The sequence below is a fragment of the Natator depressus genome, chromosome 21 (assembly GCF_965152275.1).
Source record: "Natator depressus isolate rNatDep1 chromosome 21, rNatDep2.hap1, whole genome shotgun sequence".
NCBI lineage: Eukaryota > Metazoa > Chordata > Testudines > Cheloniidae > Natator > Natator depressus.
Window position 1 is genome coordinate 7,005,285 of NC_134254.1, and position 23,216 is coordinate 7,028,500.

Genomic DNA, 23,216 nt, shown 5'->3' on the forward strand with positions numbered 1-23,216 from the left:
GACTTGGATGACATGGAAATGACTTTGGGTATCAAGCAATTGAGGCACTCCACACAGCAATGACACCATGGCACCAAAAACAAATAGGACAGGTTCCAGTGCTGCCTGGAGTCAACAAATGGACACTTTGAAGGATGCAGATTAGAAGCAGACAGAGGAGGCTGTGTGCACGCAGCGATTGATAATGTGGAGTTTATTTCATCTCTCTTCTGTTTTGTCTCTAGGATGCCTGGTTTGTGCTGCACTCCCCGAGGAGCTGGTCTCGCTCTCAGCAGCAGCCACCTTGGATTCTCCAGCACTCCCTTAGCCGTGGAAGGAACTCAAATGGCCCTGAAACCATAGGTCAGCGGAGCTTCAGAATCTCCTGGTTACACAGCTCCTAAGCCTCTCCTGTGCCTCCCTCTCTGAGATGAAATGTGTTGGAAGGGGACCTTGTGTCTAATGGGGTGGGGGAAGCGAACCTTCCACCCCATCTTATCCACAGCAGTACGAACAGAGCCCAGTGCCTTAGCCCTGATCTCTAAGGGTGAGAGGACAGCTCAGCTGCCTTTGTCACCTGTTCAGTCCTTGGACTTTGTGTCAAGACTGCCATCCAAGTGCACACGACAGGGGTGGCTGCCACTTGAGCTGCACTCCCACCTCGCTTCATGTAGGCTACCAGATGGTAATGGTTTCCCTCCTGAACCTGAGCCCCTAAGCCGCATTCAAACCAGCACACTCTAGTCAATGAGAAAGGCTCTGTGACCCTTACCCCCAGTACCCTTTGTTGGAGGGGGGAGGAAGGAAGGGAGGGGAGTTTCTTTGGCCACTTAGGACTATCTGGATTTGGGAACACGGTGTTTTATTTCCATCTCGTCTGACACTGGCAAGGATATTTCAGGACATTTTCCAGCTTCCGAGAAGGGCCTGGAAGACCCTTCAAATAGCAGGGCTGGGGGGAAAAAGGAACCCCAATGACATCACAAGCCGGCTCGCAGTTGGAGAAGTATTTTTAAACAGGGTTTCAACTTTTGTCCTCAGCCAAAATGATCTAAAACAAAGCAAGCCCGAGCCAATGCCCCCTTTGGAGGCTGGTCCTTGTTTCCCGTTCCCAAGAGTTGAGGGGGCTGGCACTGCCTGTCAAGCATTTCCTCTGGCCTCCTATAAATAGCAAAGAGCCGTTTTTCTCAGGGTGATTGGCAGAGGGGAAGCATCACGGGATTCCTTCAGGGCTATGGGCGGCTGGGAGGTCCTACAGCTAAACAAACGAGCAGAGCCTGGCTCGTCAATGTGGAGGCCACACGCAGCTTGCTGGGCTCAGTGTAACAAATCCTGGTTCCTTTCCCTAATGGGAACAGAATCCCATGCTTCCTCTTCCCATGGAAAACAGAACGCTCAGGTACTGCAGAACCTTTCCCCCCTGGATTTGCCCTTTTGAATGGCTCGGCTTTATATCTCATTGCCTAAGCCAGTGGTTTTCAGCCTTGTTATTGATCTGTGACCCACAAAATGGCCAATAGACCATCCCAGGATCTACCTTATTCCAGAATTCTTTGTAGCTGGGTTTGTGGGTTTAAACTATAGTGCCCCCCCCCCACTAGTAAAATATATTGGAATTTACAACCCCCTAAAAAGCCAAGTGCGCTCAGTAACACCCAATTTTTGTTTCTTCAAAGACACTGTCAAGGTGTGTGGCATCATTGCGGTAAATCAGTTGCTTTCCATACTGGGAAGCCTGAAACGTGAATCTACTTCCTTGCCAATATCCTCGTCCACTGTGCACACACATTTATTTGTTGTTGTTCAAGCGTGCACAGCGGCTTGTTATTGTAGGGTTGCTTCTGGGGGCCAGGCTGCATACGCGGCTTTGTTACTGTAGAGTTGCTCAGGGGGTGCACTGGAGCTGCGCACAGTGGTTTGTTATTGTAGGGCTGCTCATGAGCAGTGTGGCAGTGGGCGCTGAAGGCATTTGCTTTAACTGTACAGCTCTGCACAACGAATTGCAAAGAACTACATATAAAATAGCAATGCTATGAAGGGCTAATGGAGATGCAGGCCCACTGGTGTGAGCCACGTAGGAACAGCCTTGCAGAGACAGGGAGATGGCACCCATGCACGCGCTCACACACAGCTGCACTGGGGCTGGCCCTACCTGTACCGCTCCTCTTGCAAGCACTGCGTCATGTAGGTATAGTCCCTCTGCAGCTGCGCCTTGAGATCCTCCATTGAGTCCTCCAGGTGCGACTGACTGTCCTTAATCTCCCGGAGCTCCTCCAGGATGGTGTCAAAGTTATTGTGGTGACTGTCCAGGGTATTGGACTTGGGGCTCCCCAAGCCGCCGGGCCCTGCCCCTGAGTTGCTGCCCCCCGCTGATCCCGAGGTGGCGCTGGAGCACTCGTCGTCGCTGCCATACTTGGGGCTGGACACCAGGGTGGCGCTGCCGCTCAGAGTCCTCGAGGCCTCCTCGGGGTGCCCGTCATCCAGAGTGTCCTTCAGGTGGGCGATGTTGTCGGCGCTGCCAAACTTGTTCCGGATCAGGCTAGCAAACTCCCGGGGCTTGGAGACCACAGCCGTATGGGTGGCCTGGGACAAACCTGACAGGCTTCCCTTGACGCCTTCCACTACCCCACCTCCGAAGCCGCTGATGCTGGACCGGACATTGGCCCCCACATCCTTGAGGCCCTGGTGCATGTCCCGAAACACATCCTTGGGCTGTCGGGAGAGCCCGTTCTGTTCAATCTCCTTTAGCTTCTTGTGGTAGTGCTCAAGCTTCTTATGGAGCTGGGCGATGGTCTGGGCCGACTTCTGGTTCTTCTTCTCAAAGACTTGCTTGATGCGGGAGGCCTGCTGCTTGTCGGCGTTGTTGGCCAGCTTCAGGTACTCAGCTACGTTGTCGTCCCGAGCCTCCTGCTCGATCTTGATCTGCTCGGTGATCTTGAGGATTTTCTGGTGCAGGTGGTCGATGGCTGCTTTCGTCCTGTGCGGGTCTGGGGTGCCATCTGGGACATCCAAGCAGATGTTGCCGACGTCAGAGTCGCCGTGGCTGGCATTGGAAGGCAGGCTAAGCGTGCTCACGTCCCCTTTGTCCAGCTGGGAGCAAAGAGAAAGAAGAAGAAGTCTGAATAGAGGGGTCTAAAAACAATACACCCAGGGAATGGGGGGAGCCTCAGGTTTCATAGCAATGAACAAACAGGGACAGAGAAAGAAGAGAGACAGACAGAAGCAGGTTGGTTCCTGGTAGATGTTTCCCATCAGTAACACCATTACTGGCATCATTTGTAGAAGCCAGTGAGAAGATGCAGCAACAAAACTGTTGCATTGGGTACCCTTATGGCAGATAGGCTATTGTTTGAGTAAACTTCTGCTCTAAGGTCACCTGCACAGGGCAGCTTGCCTCTGGCATTTTACCCTCGTTCAGTGCAAGGATAGCGTGTTAGACGCTCCGGTGTTTTACTAGATTTGCAAATCCAAACCGTCTGGGGAAAATATCATTGAAAAAAGTTATAAGTTTGGAAGCATTTCAGGTTCTAACATCTTGTACTCAGGATCTGTCTCCTCTCATCACAGATGAGTTACTGCTTTGTGAGTTCTAACAAGGCTTAGCACAACTTCCTCCCAAGCTGCAAAGGTGAGGAAGTAACATTTTCTCCACTTTCCAGATGAGGAAATGGACGCTTCGAGAGGGGCAGTGACTTGGCCTGAAGCCATTCAGTGAGTCAGTTTTCCCCCTGTAGCACCTGGCATTGGCCACTGTCAGAACACAGGATACGGTCTGACCCAGTGTGGCCATTCTGATATTCTTAATCAGCTGTAGAGGTACGAATTGAACCCAGGAGCCCTGGCTTACGTTGCTTTGCCACACCCGCTGAATCAGACTGCTTGAGTGGGGAAGACTAGGAAGCTGAAACCGATGGTCAAATCTGCCATTAAAACAGGAGCACATGCAGAGATTCAGGAACCAGCCTGTATTTTGGCCTCTTTTTTTCAGGCTTTGGTTTCTAGAGCACAGACAAATGCCCCGGATTTTCACAAACAGGAAAGAGAAACCCAGGCGTGACCTGGATTTACAAATGGGGAAGAGACTGTTCCTTCTAATACTGCGATATCAGAAAGCTGAAGACATATTAACCCCCTTCCCCATCCCAGTGACACCCTGTCTTCTGCAAGAGGATTCCAGATCCCTTTACAAACATTTTCAATCCCTCACTTCCCGTCCCGCAGGGAGGGACAGGAGTGCTTTAACTTACATTTTACAGACAGACAGCCTGAGGCATAGAGAGGGGAAGTGACCAGCCACAGGCCACACAAAAATGTCGCGGGTAAAGCCAGGAATAGAAACCAGGCCTGTCTCCCTATGCCCAGTTTGAAATGCCTAAAGCACACTGCCTTCCCATTTGAAAACCACACATTTTCCAGCGGCTGAGTTTTCTATGCAAATTGTTATGCAAATCTAGGTGATGCATAAATGGCTTGTGGCTTCTAATGAAGAGTTGGCAAACACTTAAATATTGTTGGCAGACATGGCCTGATTTCTAATTTCCATCACATTTTCACAGAATGACCCTTTAGTACAGTATAATTTTGATAGATCGTTACTTTGGAATACATTATCCCCAGGGAGCATCTTGCACAGGAGGAGTGGCACATTCTCCAGAGACTGCACGTAAAGGTTTAATAAGTGACGTGTCCTAGGTGTGGATGAGACAAGCACAGATTTCATTACTAGGAAGGGATTTGCCTCTGTTGTTTACTGTTGATTCTCCTCTCCTCCATGGGTTGCTATTATATTAACCATATGGAACCCCCTATTAATGACATCAGTGGAAGCAGAATCAGGCCTTTAGACAAATAAGCTTCTGGACACAGTGATCTTGTCTTCCTAGATGTCTGTGATGTCTAATGAGCACCTACAGTGCTATAAAAATAATAGGGAGTCTGATCTTGCATGGAACACCCATTGACTTCAATGGAAGTTCAGCGTGCAGAGGGCCCAGAAGATCATGCCCAGGAGGTGATCTGCTCTGTTCTGTTGCATGCTTTACTCCCCAGGCTGCAGTGGTCCATCCACGCAGTGACCAGCCAGTCCTTCTGTTGGGTCCATGCATGGCTCCTGGCAGCCAGCGCTACTACGTAAAGGTAGCTGGGGCTTGCGGTGGGATGTGCAGCATGTGGATACTTCTAGGGAACTCGAAGGGCACTTCTGGAGACCAAAGGACGGAGAACATTAAGGGCCCGTCCATGCTGGGGAGAGTTGTAGCAGTGTAGTAGCTGCACTGGTGCAAACCCCCAGCGCAAATGCATTGTGTCAAATTCGGGGCTTGCACTAGTGCAAATTTTCCTGTTTAACCCTGGTGCAGCACATCTACACTGGGGCTTTGCACCAGTACAGACAGGCCCTACCCTGAGGATTGAGATGATCTTTCACAATACATAGACATAAAGCGTTTTCTCTAAGATCAGACATGTTCCTTCTTCAGCCCTTGCCCCCATCCATGGCCAAGAGAGAGATTACAAATGTGTGGAGGGAGGGGGGAACAGCTAATTCCCCTTTTTGGGGTGTTATAAAGACCCTGATTTCTAAAGATATTGTTAATATCTGCAAAGACCTTTGAAGATGCAGAGAAAGCCTTTGTCCCCTGCTGGTATATTTTGCAAAGCGCTGGTGCTTGGCCAGTAATAACATCATGCCATAATTGTTATATACGGTAATAGACTAGGAGCAAGAATGTCTTTGAATTACAAACTGCTTGCCACAGGATTGAAAGCCACCTGCTGCAATATACTCTGGAGGTAGTTTTACTGTGTTTTTTTTAAATTTCTGAGTGCAATCCTAGCCACAGTGAAGTCAGTGGGAGTTTTGCCACCTACTTTCCAGGGGGCCAGGATAGAATCATAGAACTGGAAGGGACCTCGAGAGGTCATCTAGTCCAGTCCCCTGCACTCAAGGCAGGACTAAATATTATCTAGACCATCTCTGATGGGTGTTTGTTCAACCTGCTCTTAAAAATCCCCAATGATGAAGATTCCACCACCTCCCGAGGCAATTTATTCCAGTGCTTAACCACCCTGACAGTTATGAAGTTTTTCCTAATGTCCAACCTAAACTGCCCTTGCTGCAGTTTAAGCCCATTGCTTCTTCTCCTATCCTCAGAGGTTAAGAAGAACAATTTTTCTCCCTCCTCCTTGTAACAGCCTTTTACGTACTTGAAAACTGTTATCATGTCCCCTCTCAGTCTTCTCTTCTCCAGACTAAACAAACCCAATTTTTTCAATCTTCCCTCACAGGTCACGTTTTCTAGACCTTTAATCATTTTTGTTGCTCTTCCCTGGACTTTCTCCAATTTGTCCACATTTGTCATGAAATGTGGCACCCAGAACTGGACACAGTACTCCAGTTGAGGCCTAATCAGCACGGAGTAGAGCGGAAGAATTACTTCTTGTGTCTTGCTTACAATACTCCTGCTAATACATCCCAGAATGATGTATGCTTTTTTTTTTTTTTGCGCAGCAGTGTTACACTGTTGACTCCTATTTCGCTTGTGATCCACTATGACCCCAGATCCCTTTCCACAGTACTCCTTCCTAGGCAGTCATTGCCCATTTTCTGTGTGTGCAATTGATTGTTCCTTCCTAAGTGGAGTACTTTGCATTTATCCTTATTGAATTTCATCCTATTTACCTCAGACCATTTCTCCAGTTTGTCCAGATCATTTTGAATTTTAATCCTATACTCCAAAGCACGTGCAACCCCTCCCAGCTTGGTATGGTCCACAAACTTTATAAGTGTACTCTCTGTGCCATTATCTAAATCAGTGTTTCCCAAACTAGGGCCGCCGATTGTTCAGGGAAAGCTCCTGGCGGGCCGGACCGGTTTGTTTACCAGCCACATCCACAGGTTCGTCCGATCGCGGCTCCCACTGGGCGCGGTTCGCTGTGTCCGGCCAATGGGGGCTGCGGAAAGCGGCAGCCAGTACGTCCCTCGGCCCGCGCCGCTTCCCGCGGCCCCCATCGGCCTGGAGCAGCGAACCGCGCCCAGAGGGAGCCGCAGTCGGCCAAACCTGCGGATGCGGCAGGTAAACAAACTGGCCTGCCCCGCCAGGGGCTTTCCCTGAACAAGTGGCGGCCCTAGTTTGGGAAACACTGCTCTAAATCATTGATGAAGATATTGAACAGAACCGGACCCAGAACCGATCCCTGCCGGACCCCACTCATTATGTCCTTCAAGCATGACTGTGATCCCCTGATAACTACTCTCTGGGAATGATTTTCCAACCAGTTATACACCCACCTTATAGATTTTCCAACCAGTTATACACCCACCCTTTGCCTTCCTTTTTCACGAGACTTCCCGATGCCCCGTAAGCTGACCAGCTGTATATTATGCTCACACTGAGAGACCCTCAACCAAGGTCAGGGCCACATTGTGCAAGGTGCTGTACAGACACGAAGCAAGAAGCAGCCCTGCCCCCAAAAGCTAACAAAGGAAGGACTGTTACCCCGTTTCACAGACCGAAATTAAGTGACTAGAACAAGGTCCCATAGAGAGTCTGTAGCAGAGCCAGGAATTGAAACCAGGTCTCCAGTCTGGTGTCTTAACCATATACCCGTTCTTCCTGTCATTCACCTCTCTCCCTACAAACAGAATAAGAAACCTCCTTCTGGGCATGGCCCTTAGAGGAGCTCAGAATGCCTGGTACTTGGCACACCTCAGGATCACACCCAACCCCCTCAGCCTTTTGCTGCTGGCAGTTTCTCATTCAAGCCACCCAGCTCAGCATTTACATGGTACCTTCCATTTTTCGTCTGGATCCACCAACCTCTTCCGTCTCATGGTAGTTCAATCCTCATGGCTGAGCAGCGTGGAGAATCCAGCTAAGCAAGAGCAGCAAGGAAATACAGTCTGGAGTTTGTAAATGATGCCAGCAACTCATCCAGGCAATTATCGCTCTGTTTCAGATGCCTTACTGTACATTGGGGCAGGGGGAAGAAAGACACGGGAACAAAACTCAACCCACACGCAACCTTGGAGAGAGTTGCAAACTTGCTTCATCCTTATTAGATCAGCAAATTTAAAAAAAACCCTTGTAGACTTTACAAACTGCGCCTGCCCAGCTATTCTTAGCTATTTGGTTGCTCCTGTCCTTTTCCAGGCCCAGCGCCCAGGGAAGGCTTCACCCTTGTCTCTTATCGGCTGGCAGGAATTGGAAGCTGCAGGAAATGGATTTTTTTTTCAGCTGTATATTTCTATACACGGTAAAGGATAAAAGCAATTTTAAAAAAGAAATAAAACAACCCAAGATAGCAGCTCCGATGAAAGCTGAAAGAGGAAACTGGGCTCAGCTCAGCCAATTAACTGGAGAAGTTGCTCAACTTTGTTTCCGTGAAATGCATAATTATGGCGGAGGCTGGGTCATTTAATTCCCCTTTTTGTCAAATACACAGCCCACGCTGAGACGGAGGGAAGTGATCACTGGAAAATACTCCAGGTCACCAGCATGACAAACCTATATCAATGGCAGATGGCCTTGAAAATCTATTTGCTTGCAGTGGTCCTGGAGATGGCTCTTCTGTAGGGTGGGATCATTTAACAGGAAGGCTGGCTGATTCCCAAACTTCTCGGCCAGATTAATTCAATCTAGTGATGCTAATTTACACCAACTGATGATCTGATCCTCAGTTGACCATGAGGCTGGGGGAAAGTAAGAGGCTGGAACAGCAGCAAATACATGGAAAATACCCTATGGCCCAGATTTTTAAAGGTATTAAGATTTGCTATGCTAAGCATTGAAACGCCTAACTGATTTAGGAGCCTAAATCTCATTTTCAAAAGTTATTCAGGCACTTAGGAGACAAAATCCCTCGACTGTCAATGGGATTTTGGCTCAGAAATCCCTTTTGGGAATGAGATTTATGCTCTGAAATCAGTTATGCATTGCAATGCGGATCGCACCACCACCTAAATAACTTTAAATATCTGGGCCTAGGTCCCTAAACAGTGCAACTAGTGGCCAATACAGAGGAGACCGAGGCCAATACGTTCAAATGTGGGTGGCCAAAATTAGGCCTCTATATCCATATCTCAGTACCCAAAGCACTTGCCTCTGTGGAAGCTGTTTGGGTCACTTCTTTAAATGCACTGACTTGGACAATAGTGGCTAACAACTGGTGCTAGCCTGCAGGCAGAGACAAGGGCTGGCCGCGGTTTGCACCTATTGAGCTAATCAGGATTTACTCTTAATTACATTTAAGGCTGAGCCTTGACCAGCCCAGTCAGTATAAACCCCTGTATGTCCTGATCTTCACTTAGGAGTGCAGTTATACCGACAACTGCATCGGGGTTATTCACAAGTACAGACAAGGCCAGCCGATCCCCGCGGCATTACCCAGAATAAAAGCCACTGGTTATTGAGAATTCTCTAATCTCTACATACATTCTCCCCTATATATATATATATATGTACGAGAGAGAGAGCATGCTTGAGCAGTCCATGCTAGAGGAGACGTAGCACTGCACTCGGATGCTCCTAAGACATGCTGAGAACTGCCAGGCGATGCTACACCAAACACCTTCTGATAGGGAAATCAAATTGCTCATGGAGCCACAGAAGCTACACTGCACTTAATGCAAAGCAGCATGGTTAATGCTCGCTTTTTAGAGAGGCGTCCCTGGACTCAAGAGGCACATCAAAGAGGCAGAAGCATCGACGAAAGGGAGATTAAAGGAGTACCACACCCTGCCTGGCATGTATTATTCAAGCTTCCTGTCTCTTTCAGAAAGAGCAGGGCACGTCCAACTGGAGAAGTTCCATCAGGGGTCACGGCTACAAAGTCGTTGGGTTTTGATGTTAATCTTTCAATAAGAAATCCCATTTCACGCTGCTTCGTTAAATTAGCTGGGGCACCGATGTCATTAAGTGAGGTTAAAAGGTTGATGTGGAAACGAGACAGAGCCAGACAGTGCAAAGTCACTTTAAAGCAGCACAAAGGGAATAATCCTGCCAGGGAAAGGGGAAGCGAAGCAAAGAAAACACCATCTCTCCGCACCGGGCAGCAGGACAACAGCCTCTCTCTGTCTAACTTTGCCCCTGATGGTATTAACAGCCCTGCGGATTACAGACTTAAAACCGTGAGGCTGGCGTTGTTGAGATACTGAATGCAGGCAGCTGGCCACCTTCAGACCAAATTTACCCTTGACAGCCATGGCTGCTCTCGCTGACTAATGGGTATCTGCCTCTTATCTCTCTGCACTGCTCTCATTAGTGCCAATGGGTACTCTCTCTCATGTGTGAATTCTATTACAATGCAGCCCCTCTTTGGGAGTTTGTTTTCTCCTACACAGATATAAACACCCAAATTGTGAGCTCACTGGGGCAGGGACTCTCTTTTTCCTTACTTCTCTTCACAACAAAGCCTTGAGCCTCGAAATAATAACCAACAGCCCATGTAGAGGAGAGGGCGCTGCACTAGTTTTAACACACTGAGCATCTGGCCTTGTAAGTCACTGTTGGTTTGTAGGGCTTTGTTGGTTTCAATGGAGCTCTGCTGGTTTATCTACCAGCCGAATACCTGACTCGCACTGGCCTACTCATCCCGCCATTGTGGGGAAGTGGGGTTTGACGATCGCCTTAATCCATTACTCCAGTGAGATCCAGGCAGAGTGCTGGAGGACGTGCAAGAAGCAAGGATCTCCAGTGGTGTCTGGTGGCATCTCCAACGAAGCAGCTCCCTTTACACACCATTATGCAGGCTCAGTTTCCAGACTGGGTGCCTGGTTTATTTTTTTATCTTCTGACTGAATAGAAGGTAGGAGCTGTTACAGGTGCAGACTTCAAACAGAAATGAACAACACTTTTAAAAGATCGCAGTGGCAGGACTCAGCAGTGACTGAGACAGCTAGCAATTGTCTACGGGTGCTATGAGTTAATTCTTCTTCAACAACAAGAAAAAAGCCCGAAGATGATAAACCAGACAAGGGTGCTCATGAATGAGAACACTTCATTTTCCAGAGAACAAAAGCAACATCTAAGCTTTTTTGTCCACCTGCCACTCTCCACACGGAAAACCTGCCTAGGAGCTAGGAAACAGCTTAGGGTTTCCCGTGAGGGGCCAAATTCTGCTCTCAATACCTCTGAAGTCAGTGGAGTTATTCTGGGTTTACACTAGCATCGTTCATGGCAGAATTCAGCCCAGGGCATTTGCCCTGAATTGCTCTGTGGGGAGAAGGGGATGTTTGCACTTGGCTGACAGTTCCGTGCCCCAAAGCTGCAATGTCCCGAGATTCATGCAGATCTCAGGATGGCTGGAGAAGTCAGGAGCCTCTGTAGGACCTGGAAGTCCCCATCCTGAGCCCTGGGACCCATGCTGCCATGATAGTAGCTGCAATCACCCACTTCAGAGGGGGGTTTGCAGCTACATAAATGAGCATGGTGGAGGGAGGAGCTGCTCCCTAGCTCTTCTCTTTCCTTACTTCAGACCAGATCCCCTAAGCTACGAGGCTTCTACCAGGTGGAGAGGCACTGCTGCCGGTGCTCTCCCCTTTCCACATGCTGTGCATGGTGGAGGGTAACATGAAGCCTTGGTCCTTAAACTCCAAGCAGTTTCTCCCCTCCATGGGGCTCCAGCTCAGAAGCATGGAGTGGGGGGATTCCCACACCCCAGTGCAGGAAGGCTTTGCACTTCCTTGCTTAGCACAGAAAGTGGCTTCCTCAGCCTGACCTGAGACTGACACCGGAGCAGTGCAGACTGCCTGGGCACTGAGCCTGCAAGCCCCTGAGCAAGAGCTTGTGCCGGAGCCGTGAGGACAGCCCTGAAAGGCTGCTAACCTAATGAGACATGACAAGCAGGCTGGCTGCTAATGGCAGAATCGAGGGGAAATGTCTGAGAAAACCCGACTCCTGGATGACTGTGTAAATAGCATGGGGGGAAGCAGCAAAGCAGCTCATCTTAGTAAGCTGGAAAGGGGACGCAGCCACCATTCAGGGAGGTTTACAAGGACACTGAGGCCGGACACCACTTGCATTGACTTTTTGGTGAAGAAAGCTTGGCCAGAGGTAGGACAGCGGCCTGGGGCTCAAAAGATCCGGGTTCCCTCCCTATGCTGCCACAGATGCCCTGTGTCACATTGGGCCAGTCACGCAACCTCTCTGTGCCTCAGGTCCCCAAGTGTGCAATGGAGATAGCAGCACTGCTCTACCTTGCAGGGGTGTTTGGAGGATACATATATTAAAGATTGTGAGGTGCTCAGACACTACAGTGCTGGGGGCAAGCCATAGGTGCTGGAACTAGGGGTGCTGCTGCACCCCCTGACTTGAAGTGGTTTCCATGATATCCAGGGTTTACAGTTTGGTTCAATGACTCTCAGCAGCCCCCCTCTACAAATTATTCCACCACCGCTGGGGCCAGCTAAGTACCTAAGACAGAAGGCTTTGGGACAACTGTCAGATAGACAAATCTGAGATCCAGGCTCACCTTAAACCTTAATTTTCCCGCCCGCTTCTAACAATACACGCTTCACACACGTGCGCATGCAGGAACGATCCTACACACAAGCACCCATGAGAATCTAGCCCCACATTGCGCTTGGCAGGACTGTAATCTATAGAACATTAACACTCCATTTCTGGCTTCCAAGTTCGCCGCAGGAACCTGAGACACAATGGCAGGTCACGTATTCTGGAAGACAATCACTGTTCTCATTTGGAAAGCGGCTTTGCAGATACTGGGGGTGGGGAAGAGGAAAAGACAACTGCCGCATGTGATGTAATCGGACTAAATGGAATAATAATAATATAATAAAAAAAACCCCCAGCAGTAGGACAAGATTTTCAGGGCAAAGCTGTTTTAAAATCATAATGATCAGCCACATCTGGGGAGTTGTTTTGTTTTTCATTTTCAGCCTATGACAAATATGATCATTTTAGGCCTAATCTTCAATAAGGGCTTGATCCAAAGCCCATCAAAGCTAATGGGAGCTGCAGGGGTTCAGCGCCTCTGAAAATTCAGGCCATTTCTATTTAGGTGCCCAACTTTAAGCAGCCAGGTTTGGGCTTTTGGGCTGGCCCTCGACAGCTGAGCATCTCCCTTTCTTTGCCTTGTGCTCACTTTGTTTGGTTCTGTTCCATTCTCTATAGTTTCTTACACTGCGTTCATCACCGTCGTATCTGAGCCCCTTCCAGTAGTGCGGGGAGCCATGGGACTAATATCTGTCACGTATTGTTTGTTCTCTCATCCTCTCCCCAGGTCAGCAACTGGCAGCAGGATACAGGACCTCTTACCTCCCAGTCTCCCAGGTCAGCTGGCTCTTCGGTGGCTTATGTGAAATGGATTCAGTCCAACTCCTTTTGAAAAAAAAGTTGATCTCACCAAAGCTCCCATCGCTGGGCCTGATCCTGTGCAGCACTGAGGGTATGTCTACACTGCAATTGGATACCGGCGGCTGGTCCATGCCAGCTGACTCGGGCTCATGGCACAGGGCTGTTTAACGGAGGTGAGGACATTTGGGCTTGGGCTGGAGCCTAGGCTCTAGGAGCCTGCAAGGTGGGAGGATCACCAAGCACCTGAGCCTGATTGTCTACACTGCAATAAAACAGTCCCTTAGCCCAAGCCCAAGCCAGCTGGCATGGGCCAGCGTGTGTTTCTAATTGCAGTGTAGACACACCCTGAGTGCCTCAACTCCAGCTGGAGTCAATGAGAGTGGAGAACACGTGACACCCCACAGCCCAGGGCCTACCCTCAATGCTAGCAGACCCAGCAGATAAAATGGTGTCGATGGGGCTGGAAACCGAAGTCTTCCTCTCCCAAGAAGGCTTCTCCAGGGCAGGGTTAGAACACACCAGCAGGGGGAGCATGGGAGTAACCTGCCCTGCTTCCACCCATGTTGCAACTTGTCCTGAGACTAGAGGACTTTGGTGTTCAGGGCTGTTTACCCCGCCCCTCTCAGGTGAATGCAACTCACGAAGCTCTGCTCTGTCTCAGACCCATAGCAATCCAGAGGGAAAACCAACCTGGTTATTGTTTTCTAAGCAAAAGGCCAGTACGGCTTTCAGCAGCATTAACAGGCAATGCCATTGAAATCCCAGCAAACCTAAATGACTGCCCAGTGGATTTAACAGAGGGATTACTGAAAGCCGCACTCTCCATACACGAGGAAAGCCTTTCAAAAGTCAAAGCAAAATTAAACTTCCATTTGTTTCCCATCGTTTCTTTTCCTAGGGAGGCTGTGGGGGAAGAGCGGGGATTGGTGTGCCTCTGGTGAGTATGTGGCTGAGTACGCAGGAGGAAAAATGATTCTTATAAACACAGTTTGAACCAGGAGAACTGAGTTCTAAACAAAGCTCAATCTAATAAGCTGAGCAAACATTACCTTAAAGGTCACAGCAGGCGCACAGTTATGCAACACTGATTTACTATTGCTGTTATGATGTCACCGCGGTTTGGACGCAGGAAAGCTACGACGACAGAGCTTGTGTAGACAGCTGTTTTTGGGTCCTTAGCAAGCTCTCCTGAGAGATGAGAAACTTCCTGAATCCCAGGATTCTGTGCTGCCCTGTGGCCTCCCTGGTACAATGGTTTGGGTCCCACTGTGCACTGAGTGTGCATTTATGAGCAGTCTATAAAATGATTAACAGATGTTTAATAAATGGTCAATCAGCTGAAAGAGCTCCACGGGTTCTGTAGTGACGGACACCTGTGCAAAGTGGATCGTGAAGTGTCACCATTCCGATCCAGTCGCTGGGCCTTATGTCACTGGAGGGACCAAATGGTTTCGATGATATAATGTGAATGCACCACGGGGTCCTTGTGTGTACAGGGAAATGGGAGGAACCTTTGAGGCCCTTTGCCCTGAACTGAACAACCCCAAAGAAGGATGTGGAAAAATTGGAAAGAGTCCAGCGGAGGGCAACAAAAATGATTAGGGGACTGGAACACATGAGTTATGAGGAGAGGCTGAGGGAACTGGGGATGTTTAGTCTGCGGAAGAGAAGAATGAGGGGGGATTTGATAGCTGCTTTCAACTACCTGAAAGGGGGTTCCAAAGAGGATGGCTCTAGACTGTTCTCAGTGGTAGCAGATGACAGAACAAGGAGTAATGGTCTCAAGTTGCAGTGGGGGAGATTTAGGTTGGATATTAGGAAAAACTTTTTCACTAGGAGGGTGGTGAAACACTGGAATGCGTTACCTAGGGAGGTGGTGGAATCTCCTTCCTTAGAAGTTTTTAAGGTCAGGCTTGACAAAGCCCTGGCTGAGATGATTTAGTTGGGGATTGGTCCTGCTTTGAGCAGGGGGTTGGACTAGATGACCTCCTGAGGTCCCTTCCAACCCTGATATTCTATGATTCTATGAAAGAACACAAGAGCTATTGTTGCTGGCGCCTACTCTTCCTGTAATCAGTGCTGCATTACTCTTCCATAGCTCCTCTCATCTGAGGATCTCAAAGCACTTCACAAACATTAATGATACTTGCAACAGCCTTGTGAGTTAGGTCATTATAATTAGCCCTGTATCATAGATGGGTGCACTGAGGCAAAGGGGTTTGCCCAGGACAAAGGAGTGGAACAGAGAATAGAACCCAGGAGTCCTGACCTGCAGTCCCTACTGCTCTAACCATTTATGCCACATTCACCTTGCAGAGCGGAGAACAGAACCCACTCCTGACTCCCAGTTCTTCACTTCTGTGAAGCCCTCTCCTTCCACGGCCAGGAACAGAGCCCAAAATGCCCAGACCCCCCTCTACTCCCTGAGCACTCTGCCTTCCTTCTTGGTTCTGACTACCATTGTTAATGACCGCAGCATTGCCTAGCATACAAGAACGGACTGTGGAGAAAAGTGAACAAATTAGATAATAGCAGATTCCTCCTCCAATTCACCAGCTTGAGAATATTTCTTTTAGTTAATCTGGGGAGCTGAAATCAGAGCTTTCCATTTCAGTCGCAGATGCCCTGAAATCAAACATGCCAGCCGATTTTATTTATTCACGGAAGCCTTTCTCAGTTCTGCAACGCGCTTTAGAAATGGAACGACTGACTGTCCCTGCAAATCCAGGTCCGTTTTAGAATGATCCTTCCCTCAACATTACTGTAAGATCAACAATTGCCAAGACCTACCTCCATCTCACGCAGGATACAGGAACCCAAAGGTTAGTCCTCATGGGCTTTTCTGCTGCTTCGCCTTAGACAAGCTGAACTGGAATGTGATGTGCCAGTGCAAACCTGACACATCATGCCGACAGCTCTCCCTGCCATGCTGAGCAATGCTGGCGAGGGGAAGATGCCCATCCAATTACCTGCGAAGTTTAGAAGAGAGGGAGGGAACTAGGGGTATGTCTAAACTACAGCCGCACAGCTCCGACACTGCCATGCTGTAGTGCAGGAGCTTCCCGCACCAACGGAAGAGGTTTCTCTGTGGCTGTAGCTAATCCATCTCTTTGAGAGGCGGTAGCTAGGTCAACAGAATTCTTCCATCAACCTAGCCGTGTCTTTGGAGTGTGTTAGGTCAACCTAACTACATCGCCCAGGATGAAAAATTTTTCACAGCCCGTAGCGATTTAGCTAGATCAGCCTAATTAGACTGACTCCAGTTAGAACTGAATTACTAGGGCGCTGTTCTGCAATTCCAATGCACTCAAAGCTCCCACTGAATTCCCTGGGAGTTTTGAATGAATAGGGACTGCAGGATTGGAGCCAGGCTGCTTTGCCCAACTAAGGACTGCTGAATCAATACATCTATTCTATCAATGCTGTTTAAAATCCCCATCGTTGTAGTAGCTAGACACATAGAGAGACATAGTATCTGACTAACTACCTGTGTATCTAGGTGCTTAAAGTGCACCTACCGCAGTACTACCTGACACTTAACACAGCAGGTATTACTATTACGTGCCTATGGTCTCGAACGGGTACGTCCTCAGGGTGGCTAGCCCCCCCACTGCTCACGCTGCCACAGCTATCTTCTGTTTTTAGCGCTCTAGCTCCTACTGAGCTAGTGCAAGTACGTCTCCTTGGGCTGGCTGCCGGAAGCGTAAACATACCCTCACTCTGACACTGGTGTGACTCCACTGAATTTCGTGGGACTTACTCCAGATTGCCCCAGCAGACATGAGATCCAAAGCTGACCCAGTGCCGTCTCACTCTTCTGACGTCTGATTTCATTTCTTTTTTAAATTGTAAATGAGGACAAGATGCAGCCAAATAAGGGATGAAATGAGGGAGGAACCGCCTCTACCAATCTAGGAAGAAGAATGTGTTTGTTTCTATACATTGCCATATTCTCCTGTGACAGGCGTAGCTCGTGGGCACCTGAGCCAGTCTCTGCAATCGCTGTGTTTGTGCTTTGCTGAGTGAACATTTTGGCATTTCTTCAGCAAGCAAGCCCCAGTTCTTTCCCAATGCACAGAGCAGCAAAGCTATTAACTAGTCCTGACACAAGTGGCGGGGTAGGGGTATTTTTCTGATCAGTCATTTTGTTGTTGGTGGGTTTGTTTTTCTCAGACTGGACTTTGTTTTTTAGATAAGGGAAAGGGTGTGATGCTTGGGTGTCCCCTGCTTACTGTGTCACCCTGTCTATCTATGCACAGTAGCTTGCAAGCTTGACGAGAAGTAGCACAGGTGTCTCCTTGTGCTGGGCTTCACACACCCCACTCCAAATGTAGACGTGTCCCAAATGAGACCAGCCTCACTGTAGTTAGAGATGGGGCCCAAAGTAAACACCATGTAAACATGTCTAATGATTATGGCTGCCTCCATTTTTGGGTGACCAATTTGAGACATCTGAACTTCAGAGGATGGGTGCTCAGAACAGTCTGGAAATCAGGCCCTTTTAAGGTGTCTCAGGTTGGTGCACCGACAATCACTAGCCACTTTTGAAAATCTAGATTTAGGTTTGAACATCCCCAAACTTTAAGGGTGTTTGGAACCTAAACCCAGCTCTTTATCGTGATGCAAACCAAATCACTAGAGCCAAACACGCCCAAGCTTTGGGTTGTCCAAAAATCCAGATCAACAGAGTACAATATACCAGAAGCATTTACACACTCTTATCATGCAAGCTACAAACACAAAGGTTCGTTTCCAGTTCTCCATTAGTCCTACCCCAAAAGCTACTAGAGACAACAGCTTCCAAGGTATTCTTTTCAATGCATGTAATTGTACAATCCAAAATGATGAGCCAGTCTTGCCCCAGATATGTGTTGAATGGGGAAGACCAAGTAGATTATTTGCACTATAACGTCATGATGCTGCAATGACTCAGCATGAATTTTTGTCTTGCTGCCGCAGGGGCAGAAACCTGCAGCCAGGGTGGCAACTCTACTGAATACTTATTGTTAGTCATGTTTATTCCGGGAGCGCCTAAGGGCCAACCAAGAATGGGGTCCCATTCTGCTAGGTGCTGTACAAACACAGAGTTCCTGCCCCAGACTGCTTACAATCTAAACAGACAAGAGCGCCCCGCGGTGCAGGAAGGGGTATAAAACGCAGGTACGCTAAACAATGTTATGGCAGGACATGGCATGTTAGTGCCACTTTGGGGGGCGGGGGTGGGGAGGGAAGGGGGTTACTTAGGAGGGGATCAGCTAAATGGAAAGAAAAATGCAGGATAAATTACTTAGCTGTCACTGGGGCTTGCCTATTCTAGACTCAACATACTTCCCCTTGTTTACACCAGAATGGGTTAAAAAACCTGGTGCTTTAGAAGGCAAGGCGGTCCAGTGGGTAGGGTAGCAGACTCACTCAGGAGATCTAGGTTCTGTTCCCAGATTTGGGGTCAGCTGGTTGAGTGCCCTTGGATACATCACTCCCCTTCCTGTGTCTCAGTTTCCCCATCTGTGAAATGGTGATAATGATACTGCGACCCACTTTTGAGCAGTGCTGCGTGTTGTTATTCCATCTCTGATCACCCAGAGAATGGAAGACATTAGGCCAAGTTCTAGCCAGCGTTGTTGCTGCTCCCTGTGGCCCCATCTACGCTAGGAAATGGATCCTGACCTGCTTTACCTGCTAGTGTAGGCAGCATAAAACCATCCTCTAAACTGACAGCACTCAAGACTCATATCTATCAGCCCTACAAATGCCCTGACCCCAAATCCCTATGCCTCCATGTGCTGGGACCGTGGGCTCCCCAAATCCTGCCACCACCAACCCTTCACAGCAGAAACTCTTATATTCTATTAAAAAAAAACATGTCAAAGCGTGGCTGGCTCCTTTAAGAGGGAGTGGTGTTCAGAGACCGGGTGACTCACTAGCTGCTTCCCAGGTATGTGGGTCAGAGAAGGGGAAAAAGACAGGAAAGGCAAAGTGTGACCTGTCTGAGAACAGAAGAGAGACAGAAGGAGCAGCAGAGTTACTCAAGGAAAAGAGCTGCAGGAAACCAGGAGAGCAATAACTGTGAGCTACTGGTGATGGGTGCTGAGGAAATGTATGGAAGCTCTGGCTAGAGCTGGGGAACCCTGCCCAGTTGCAGGAAGGCGTACGTAGGGGCCCCTAGGAAGATGTTAAGAACCAGGGTGGTTGGTGAGAGCCAGGCAGCAGCAAGGGGTTGACTCTGGAGGGAGGTCCCCAGACGCAGGAGTAAAACTCACAGGCTAGGAGGCCTTGGGAGTGAAACACTGCAGGGAGCCCTCTAGAGGGAGACCTGACTTGGGGCTACAGGAGAAGATGTGTGGGTGAGAAGTGGGTCTTGCAGCTCTCAGGTAGATGGTATGGAGAGTGGGGCCCTGGAACAAGGACCAGAATGGCACGGTGACCCTTGAACGGGACTGAAAAGCTCCTGCATTGTCACCTTGTTTCACTATGGGGCTTGGGAAGGACCTGTTTTTACTATGAGGGATCTGCCGACTGTGGCACTTTACATGTATGAAAGCGGTTGAATTTGCTGCTTAAAAAGGCAATTGTCCTTGGCATGGGCTATAGAAAGGGGAAACTGATGCAGGTGTTCATGCAGTGCCGTGGCCATGCTGACAAGTTATGAGCTTTTGGTAGATACCTTACATGTTACTCTTTTGGGATAAATGTCCTGCAAGACATGTGTTTGGTGTAATGAGTTTCTCAGGTCTGAAGTGAGAGTTGCCTGCAAAGAACAGGGGACCCTTTGTCAAGTTGTCTTTCTGTCACAACTGCCACCGAAGGGCACCCCAGATGGAGGCTGCCCTCTGACAAACTAAAAGGGAACATTTCCATTTTAAGACGCATACATCCACTGGCAGGTCTGAGGACAGGTCCATGCACTGGCCGCCTGTGTTATTTAATAGAAGGAATGCCTGCAATTTTCAGATAAGCTAACCAGTATGAAAGGAGGAAATAGCCACAAAAGCAGCAGGCCTGCTGTCAAGCTGCAGAGAGACCATAAACTGTCTGCAACCGGCCAGTCTTCAGCTGGCAGAACCGTTCCTTATAAGTGCCCTCACTTATGTCGGCATTCTGGGGGCATCAGGTCCTCAACAACCTACTCTGCATATCTTGAAAGGGAGTGAAGCCTCCTTAGATAGTTAATCCTTGCAAAAGCTGGCTTTGCAAAGAAGGTGGGACCCAAACTGCTCACAGAAAGAGGGAAACAAAGTCACAAAAAGTAACATCCCCAATTTGTTCTCTGTATAAAAAAAGAATCTGACCTCAACAATAGCCCCAGTGTCAGAGGTTACCACTTTACCGGCAGATCAGAACACTTGGGTCCATATTTATCCCTCAGTACCATTCCTGCTACCTCACAAAGTTGGGCAAGGGTGTAAATCAGGGAATAACTCATCCCTATGCACATCTGGTTTGTGTCTGCTTGTCAGAAGTAGAGTACTATAGCCCTAAAATGTTTAACAGCAGTTCATGTAATATGGTATACTCACAGCGCCTTTCATCTCAGGATCTCAAAGCATGTGATCATTAAGACTCACACCCCGCTGATGAAACTGACGCACAGAGAGGAGAACTGACTTGCCCACACTGGGCCTGTGGCAGAGATGGACATAAAATCCTGTAGCCTTGAAACATCATAAACTGCTCTAACTACTAGACGACATTCCCTGCCAGGTTCCATGGCCAAACCTTGCTCTGAGGAAAATGAACCATGCTGGCACCAGGAACTGACGTGGGAAAAGAATCTCAAACCCAGTGACAGTGACACAAAACATTCCATCTGGGGACCTTGAGACTGAAGCTGTCATTCTGGCCCTGCCCTCTTTCCTCTAACCATGTCCCAGCCTGGGCAGCGGGGGCCAGGAGGTGGCTGATGCAGGAGCTAGCTATGCCAGCTCTGTGCCATGCAGGGATTTCCCCAGCGTGGGGGAAATTCGGCCGGCTTGTTACACTGAGCTTTCCAGCTCCATCATGACACATTTTTAAAAGACAGTTCAATCCTCTCCTTTTCTGGTCTGTGGCTTAAAAGCAGGGAGAAGGCTGACAAACTAAACCACATGGATCAGCAGAGCTCATAGGAATAAGAGAAGGGAAAGAGATGCAAAATTCAGATCTGGTTTTCAAACAACAAAAGTTGATGATGTCTGGCTATATCACACATGAAAAGCAAAACTCACATGTATTCAAATACATATGTCCCTGGGTACGCAGCTTTCTGATGGAGTGATAGAGAGAGCGGTTATTAACCTGTTTGACACAGACTGAAAACCCTCTGCTGGGATTCCAGCACCTCGATAAATCAAACGCCCAAGTTAACAGTGTCTTTAAACGGTTTGCTTTTTAATTCCACTCTTGGGTTTGCCTCTCCTGATAGAAAAGAAGTGCTTACTCAAATCCCACCACCATAATCAATTCCCAGCAGGCCAGGAAAAATCCCCCAGCATCTGAAACATGCATTGAATATCCCCTCCCTTCTCCATGCTGAACTTCCACTTATTTTTTAAACTTTCTGGGGAAACCCTGGATTAAATTCTGCCCTCACTCACTGGAGCAAATGCACTACAGTCAGTAGGGGATGCACTCATCCCTGCTTTTATGGGGTGGTGATTACAACCACGATTCAGGGCTAAGATTCTCCTTTCATGGCCCTTCTGTTAATTCTGATGCTATCGAGAGCCTCCTTAGCCTGCGAGCCAGTCCCACGGAACACATGCAAATCCCATGTCACTTGCCAGGCTCTTCTGAGTCAGTTTAGGAAAGACTGAGATGCACAGACCTTCCCCCAGGATGTTCCAGCAACTCTGATAAAAGTCCCAGAGCTCAGGATCACATCCTACACTTAGCCTGCATCTGAGGGAACCTGGAAAGCAGTTTTATATGTTCACTGATGGTCCCAAGTTCGGGGGCAGGTCTAGTCACAGGAGATGGCCTGTTTTGACCTCCCCAGCACAAAGGAGGTTAGTGGGCTGCCTAGCCTGATAGGATGGAACGTGCACAAATGTTTCCTCTTAACGTTCTAACTCTTCCAGGGTTAGCAGGTGTTAGACGACACACTAGTGCCAGTGTTTTGCAGTGTCTGCCATCAAGGGGACTGACTGCACTTTTCACACATCCATTCACTTAGCCTCATGACCTCCTATGATGTGGGTACGAATTACTACCCTCAGGTGGCACAGAGATCACCTAACGCACCAACATCATGGCTAGGAATAGAACTGAGATCTCCTGAGTAGCCAGCCTCTCCTCTAACAACTGTGCCACACTGCCATCTCAAAAAGCCTTATCGAACTGGTTCTCACTTGGCCCCACAGGGACAGCGGCTTGGTGGGGATCCCAGCAGGTAGGTAGGGAAAGTGGGTTTTTTTCACCAGGGTGTTGGCCATTGGCCTTGCTGGTAGGCTCCCTCTCATCTTTAGCCCTGGCATCTCGCTAGCAGACATAAACCACTGCAAGAGCTACATATGTATTTCAGGTCCTGCTAATATGAGGTAGATTTTCAAAAGAGTTCAGATCTCGTTTAGGCAGCTAAAGAAGTGGCTGGATTTTCAGAGGCGTGGTGCACACTTGGTGCTGAGCTCTGGAAAATCAGACCCTGAGCTCTTTTGAAACCCTGGCCCCAATAAGCAAAGGGTCACCTAGCAATACAAGCCATACGCACCCAGCACTTTCAAGAGCACTCAGCCACACTGCCAGAAGCTCGTCCTCCAAGCTGCCAAACGCTGTGGCAGGGCTTAGCAGAAACACCTGAGGTACTCGATGAGATCAGAGCAGCTTCCAAATCAATGCACGCCACTGAAAAAGTCAAACCATGGCAAAGCTCTGCAGCAGGGTGAAAGCCGAAGACTCCACCATAAAGGTGAGAAAGCTGGGTCCTTAAATGTACGGGTTCACTGAGGC

At 48.7% G+C, this 23,216-nt stretch overlaps 1 protein-coding gene and 1 long non-coding RNA gene across 9 annotated transcripts in view; one reads left to right on the forward strand and one right to left on the reverse strand.

Annotated features, from left to right (window-relative positions):
• Window positions 1–23,216, reverse strand: part of TMCC2 (transmembrane and coiled-coil domain family 2) — an 84,492-nt gene that overhangs the window by 14,130 nt on the left and 47,146 nt on the right. For 5 of the 8 annotated variants that reach the window (XM_074936363.1, XM_074936364.1, XM_074936362.1 and 2 more), the window contains one exon: window positions 2,132–3,069. In XM_074936363.1, coding sequence (XP_074792464.1) covers window positions 2,132–3,069 — 938 coding nt within the window. Of the gene's footprint in view, window positions 1–2,131; window positions 3,070–4,575; window positions 4,670–7,768; window positions 8,000–16,082; window positions 16,262–23,216 lie in introns of those variants that run through there. The other 3 variants (XM_074936369.1, XM_074936367.1, XM_074936366.1) reach the window with 3 other exon arrangements.
• Window positions 1,335–14,246, forward strand: LOC141975751 (uncharacterized). Its single transcript, XR_012636000.1, has 3 exons — window positions 1,335–1,378; window positions 13,219–13,268; window positions 14,191–14,246. It is a non-coding gene; the product is annotated as an uncharacterized LOC141975751 (long non-coding RNA).